At 34.2% G+C, this 6,959-nt stretch overlaps 1 protein-coding gene across 1 annotated transcript; it reads left to right on the top strand.

Annotated features, from left to right (window-relative positions):
- The first annotated feature begins 2,625 nt into the window (after window positions 1–2,625).
- On the top strand, window positions 2,626–6,704 carry LOC110882222 (putative pectinesterase 14). The gene is made up of 5 exons (XM_022130302.2): window positions 2,626–3,056; window positions 3,917–4,088; window positions 5,137–5,343; window positions 5,488–5,744; window positions 6,299–6,704. The coding sequence occupies exons 1-5, from the start codon at window positions 2,644–2,646 to the stop codon at window positions 6,459–6,461; spliced, it is 1,212 nt and encodes a 403-aa protein (XP_021985994.1). The 5' UTR covers window positions 2,626–2,643; the 3' UTR covers window positions 6,462–6,704.
- The last annotated feature ends 255 nt before the right edge of the window (window positions 6,705–6,959 follow it).

Raw genomic sequence — 6,959 nt, 5'->3', positions numbered from 1 at the left:
AGGATGTATATGTGGCTCATAATGTTAACAATAAATGGGATACGGTTTGATTTTCCTTTTGATCCAGGTGGCTTTGATCCGAAGACAAAACTCGAGGACGAGTTTTTTTTCGAAGACGGGGAGTATGATGCAGGATATATACGAATATTATTTTATATTTATTTCAAATTTTAGTTTCCTAATATTTTGTTGTTTAGTTACCTTTTGGATTATGATTCTTATCATATAAATGAGATGTCTAGGGTTATTGTTTAGTTAGTTTTTGATTGAATTTTATAAAAAGAACTTTGTTCTTGGAAACTTTGGTTCGGGTTATCAGTCTTTGATTAGTCAATTGTTCTTGAACCATTTGAGTGCACACGAAACTGCATCATATTTGTTTGATTCGTTGATGGTTATAGCATTTTTGTGTAGCTTAGTGGATTTCAGGATTGGTTTTAATTTTGAAATCTGGTAATTAGTGTTTATATAGGTTTAAATTAATTGGAATTCAGTTAAGAAATTGATTCTGTTTGGGTTGAATGAGCTTATGAAGTTTGTATATTTAAAATGCTCTAAAAATGTGGGTTTTTTTTTTTTTTTCTTCAGACAATTGTGTGTGAGAGAGAGATGAGAAGAGATAGTGAATCATTTATTTTAATTAGGTTCAAAAGAATAAAAGTTAATTACACAAAAAGCCCCTAAGAGAGTAAAAAGACGTATTTACCCTCATGTGGAATGCACATGACTGAATTTAGCTGAAAAAATTGACATGGGTTAATGAAAAGGACGTAGAGTGTAATGAGTTTTAGAAATAAATGATTGTCACTGTAACTATTGAAGTTAAAGGGCATCCATTGCAATTTGATACAAACATAAAGGACGAAAAATGATTTACCCTTACTAGAATAAAGTTTTGAGTCAGGTTTGTATTGGGTTCATATTTTTAAGAACGAGCGTTTTTACTCAGATGGGTTTAGTCCGTCATGGCTGAAAATAAAATAAAATCAAACTAAACCAGAGTACGGTTTTATGGCACCAGGGCCGTTCCAACGTTTTTGGAGGCCCTAAGCGAACTACAAAGTCAGGGCCCTATTGAATTGGTGTAAAGTAATTGAGATTGAGATTTGAGACATTGAATAACATAGCGATGTTTTTCCCTAATCTTGGCCCGCTCAATCCGCAATTAGTTTCACATTGGTTACTCAAAAGACGCTGTAAGTAACGAGGGTAAATGTGTTGTGTGCGTGGATAATGCAGACTCCTAGTGTAAATCCTAAATCTTGGTCCTAGAAATGTTGTTTAAATGGCAAAAACAAATCTAATATATGAAAGGAAATAAAATTGGAGGCCCTTGTTTTTGGTGGCCCTAGGCCTTAGCCTAGATTGATAAGCCTTATGGGCCGGCCCTGTATAGCACTCTTGAATCGTTTGGGTTTGAGTTCTGAGTTTTGGTCTTTGTGCGGTGCGGCTTTTGGGGCTTACTTGATCTTTAGATGCCTAAATTTGTTAAAATCGGTAACCTTTGATTTCATTTTGGATTATGATGAATAAAATAAAAATGATCGGTGTAGAGATCATCTAATTTTTACCACTTTGAAATTTTATTTTATTTAATAAATAATTAACTAAAGTTCATATGATAAATATTTAGCATTTTTTAAAATTCTACACTAGTTTCTTATGGATTTTGGTAAACTAAAATCTTTAAACTTACTTGAAATACATGTTATAAGTTACCCCTTAAAATCTTAAATGAGTCAACATTTGATAAGTCACAATTCCACAAGTCTAAAATTTGCCGATATTGTGTTTTTTGTAATCAATGAGGCAGTGCTTTATATCAATAAAAGAGTTTACATGACGTCTATGTTAAGAAAGACAATCTACATATAGCTTGTAATCGATGAGGTAGTGCTTTATATCAATAAAAGAATTTACATGACGTTTATGTTAAGAAAGACAATCTACATATGGCTTTTAAAGTGGTTTAAAGCCAGCATTTATCGTTGATTTCACATGTATTTTATAAGTATCTTGTCTTTTACTTTTAAAATTATATACACTAATTTTTAAACTAATTTTCACATTAATCACCCCCCTCAGCCGCACACCTTTCATCATGTTTTTTTTTTTTTTAGTTTTTTCTTTTTATTTTTAAAACTTGACTTATAGATCAATCTTCCTCCATTTGTTAATAGCCACCCCTGAATTCAGTTCTTTTTGCTGCCATTTACTTTCTTCACACTCACTTCCCTTAACTCCAAAGCCAATCCTCACTCTTTAAACCCCACCATAATTTAACAAATTATGTTCTAGAACCATTATTCCATTAATGACAAGAAAAAAACTCATTGAATAACTTGTAAAATGTTTAAAATCGGTTGGATATAAGAATTTTAACAGATAAAAATAAGTATCGAATACCATATAACATTTAAAAAAATAATAGATCTGTCGCGATTAAAATATAAAGCCATAGAGGTAATTATACTATATTTGAAAATACATGCCTTGAAGCATAAAAAGAAAGGAAGCATGATGAAACACAAGTACTTGAGTATTTGCAAATACATGTTCACATTAATTAACCACCATACATTATAATGTATATATAACAATACACCCCATAACCATTTTAATCACAATCCTTAGATCCAAAACATGAACACCAAAAAAAGCATTTTGTTTTGGTTGTCTGTCATTGCCATTGCTCTTTTTTCCATCATTCTTTCTTTCTACACCACAAACTCAACCATACCTACCTTTGAAGTCACTTTTGTCAAAAGGGTTATTGAGCAAAGTGGATTTTATGACTTGTTCTCTTTCATAAGCCAAATTACGGGCCGCCACCGTCATCATGGGCACCACCACCACCACCATAGGCGGCGGAAGGTCAGTTGTGACGCTGACACATGGAAGAACTCTCGGCTAATATCCGAATACGGGGTGCAGCTTGTTTTGACCGTTGATCAAAACGGTTGTGGGAACTTCACCACTTTGCAGCAGGCGGTTGATGCTGTTCCTGATTCTAGCCTTAATACAACTCTTATCATACTTGATTCAGGAACTTATAGGTACTTAATCTTCCTTCCTGATCATGCAACTTTTATATACTTTTACTCTTCTATAAATGTGAATAAAGTTCTAAAAAATGCCATATTTTCTAAGCTTTATAGAATAAAGGTGTACATATTACATAATAGAGTTAATTACTGTTTTCGTCCCTGTGGTTTGTCAAAAATCACTATTTCAGTCATTAGTTTAAAATTTGCGGTTTCAGTCCCTGTGATTTCACTTTTGTAACCATTTCAGTCCACCTCGTAACCATTTCAGTCCCTGTACTAACAGAATAAATGGATTGGAATGGTTACGAAAGTGAAACTATAGGGACTGAAATGGTTACGAAAATGAAACCACAAGGACTAAAATCGCAATTTTTAAACTAATGGACTGAAATAGTGATTTTTGACAAACCACAGGGATGAAAACAGTAATTAACTTTAATAACTAACGAGTTAATTACTGTTTTCGTCCCGTGGTTTGTCAAAAATCACTATTTCAGTCCATTAGTTTAAAATTTTGGATTTCAGTCCCCGTGGTTTCACTTTCGTAACCATTTCAGTCCCTGTGGTTTCACTTTTGTAACCATTTCAATCCATTATTCTGTTAAGTACAGGGACTGAAATGGTTACAAGGTAACCATTTCAATCCATTATTCTGTTAAGTACAGGGACTGAAATGGTTACAAGGTGGACTGAAATGGTTACGAAAGTGAAACCACAGGGACTGAAATCGCAGTTTTTAAACTAATGGACTGAAATAATGATTTTTGACAAACCATAGGGACGAAAACAGTAATTAACTCATAACTAATTGATGTGCAAAGGCATGTATAATTGTATAGATCCAAGAAAATTCTATTGTTGTGATATAGGGAGAAAGTGTTGGTAAATCAGACCAAGACCAACTTGATAATTCAAGGCCAGGGTTTTCTTAACACTGCGATCGCATGGAACGACACAGCAAATTCGACTGGAGGCACAATCTACAGCGCTACGGTTTCCGTTTTTGCGCAAAACTTCATTGCTTATAACATCAGCTTCAAGGTAATGCATACATGAAAGTAAATCATAGATTTGCAAGTGCTACAAATAGTTTGATATTGCATAAAAGGGTAGTTAACCAACTTTGATTTGATATCTGTTCAAGGTAACAATCTTTAATTACTGTTTTCGTCCCTGTGGTTTGTCAAAAATTACTATTTCAGTCCATTAGTTTAAAAATTGTGATTTCAGTCCCTGTGGTTTCACTTTCGTAACCATTTTAGTCCTTGTGGTTTCACTTTTATAACCATTTCAGTCCATTATTCTGTTAAGTACAGGGACTGGAATGGTTACAAGGTGGACTGAAATAGTTACGAAAGTGAAACCACAGGGACTGAAATCGCAATTTTTAAACTAACGGACTGAAATAGTGATTTTTGACAAACCACAGGGACGAAAACAGTAATTAACTCTAAAATTTATAAACCTTATTAAAAATCTCAGGTTTCGTTTTGAAGGTTTTTATAACTCATAAGGATTGTTACCCAAGAGAGAAATTACACAAAAGTTGATTATATTTTACGCAAAAACATTCTTATTTTTTTTTATTTTTTTTTTCTATTTGAAACTTGAAATTCTTGTGTAAAATAATGAAAATCCTATAAGAATATGTAAGTTATTCTGAATTACAGATCAAGTATTTATGGGAATACAAGGATAATTACAAAGAAATGTAATCTAATCATACCTCCTAATTAAGATTACGATAATTAAGATAAATCTTATATATGTAGCAAATTCTACTTGGAGGGTGTTTGGGATTACGTTTTGAAGTGATTATTTGATTATTGCGTTTGTAAAACATAAATAATCTAAAAAAGTGTTTGGATGAAAAAATGATTATCTACCTCCAAAACGCAGTTTTGGAGAAGCATGTACCTACATGCTTTTTCAAAACGCAGTTTTGAAAACGCAAAATCTATTTTAAAACGCAAAATCTATTTTGAAAACGCATAATCTATTTTGAAAACGCAACCCCAAACACCCCCTTAATATATATTAGCTAATCATCTAATATTTTACTTTGTTTGTTGTTCGATCAATGGCGAAGAACACAGCTCCTTCGCCGGCCCAAGGTGTAGTCGGAGCACAGGCAGTCGCCCTGAGAATCTCCGGTGATCAAGCAGCTTTTTATGGTTGTGGGTTTTATGGAGCTCAAGACACTCTTCTTGATGATCGAGGAAGACATTATTTCAAAGAATGTTTCATTGAAGGATCAATAGATTTCATTTTTGGAAATGGTAGATCACTCTATGAGGTAGTTAATCATTCTTCAAGAAAACATATTGATCTCTATTTTTTTATTTTTAATGTTTTTTGCAATTTGCACCTAAGTGCTAACATGTTTTCTAATAAATATGATCAAGCGCGATAGTCTCTAACTAGATCCATTTTCTTTCAGGGTTGTATGCTGCACTCGGTTGCTAGTGATGTCCCGAGTGGTGGTGGGATTAGTGGAGCGATAACAGCGCATGGGAGGAACTCGGTGGATGAGAAAACAGGGTTTTCATTTGTGTATTGTATTATTAGAGGAAGTGGTAGGGTGTGGCTTGGAAGGGCTTGGGGTGCATATGCAACTGTGGTGTTCTTAAAAACTTATATGAGTGAAGTTGTTTCTTCTGATGGTTGGAATGATTGGAGAGATCCCTCTAGAGATCAGTTATGTCTATTTAAGTAGTGTTTGGCATTACATTTTAAATTTGATTATCTGAGCTTGATAAGCTAGTTGGTTGTATCCTAGGTGCTAGGCCGGACCGTCACAAGAGGAACCTTATAGTGTGAAAAATATTTCGTTAGACATAGGGGATGCTTAAATCGGTTAAGGGTTTCCGGATCTTACCTTTTCCATAACAACCCGAATAAGCTAATGAGTAGTAGAAAACTAGTGTTGGGTGTGTTGAAGTTGTGACAATCATCCATTTTGGTGTTTGACAAGCACACATTTTCGTGATTTGAACTTACAACCTTTTGATTGTTGGACCACCTTCACATGACCGCTAGGCCAAAGATGCATCGGTTAAAAGGATTTACATTTAAAATGTCCTCGAATTAGGATTGTTATACTTGTAGATACTCCTCAATTAGTTATCTTCAAGAACTAGTTTATCCGTCGCAATCAGATAATCAATTTTAAAACGCAATGCCAAACACCCCCCTCAATATTCTCCCTTGTTTGCCTCTTATATAAACATGTGTGTTTCACTATTTTTCAGGACAGTTTTCTTTGGAGAATATGGGTGTTTAGGCGTCGGAGCAAATACCACATTTCGGGTTCCATATATGAAAACACTAAGCGACGAAGAAGCTACCCCGTTCATGGATATCTCTTTCATCGATGGAAACGACTGGCTTTTGCGCAACGATAAAAACATTTAGAAACTTCTATCAAGATTTATGACATTCTTGTTATTTATGTCGAGTCAAAGTTCAATTAACATCAACATGACTCGCGTTAGAAATGATATGATATTGATCAATAAGTGATCTAGTAATAAACAAGTGCAGGACATCCACTACACAATATAGTTGATTACTCACACTTATGTTCGACACATCCTCTTATTTTGAAGAAATCTGATATTACAATCTGACCTCTATATTTTTAGAGTTCTTGCTATACATAACTTTTTTTTTTTCGTTAAATACCAGGCATCATTTCTTATCATTTCTTATGACCTTACATGTAAATATATATAAACTATACCTTTAGGGGTACGGGTACTTCACTTTTCATCACTCACCACATCCAATCATGTTCCACGACGTCATCAAACTTGATTCCATCACTAGTGATGGATTTTAGACTCCTGGGTGGGTGTGTGGCTTCGGTTGGGGGCTTGGGTTAACATGTGGCGGAGATGGGCTCCACCAGGC

Source organism: Helianthus annuus, chromosome 1 (genome assembly GCF_002127325.2).
Source record: "Helianthus annuus cultivar XRQ/B chromosome 1, HanXRQr2.0-SUNRISE, whole genome shotgun sequence".
Taxonomy (NCBI): domain Eukaryota; kingdom Viridiplantae; phylum Streptophyta; class Magnoliopsida; order Asterales; family Asteraceae; genus Helianthus; species Helianthus annuus.
The sequence above is the reverse complement of the archived record's forward strand: the minus strand, read 5'-3'. Positions and strand labels throughout refer to the sequence as shown.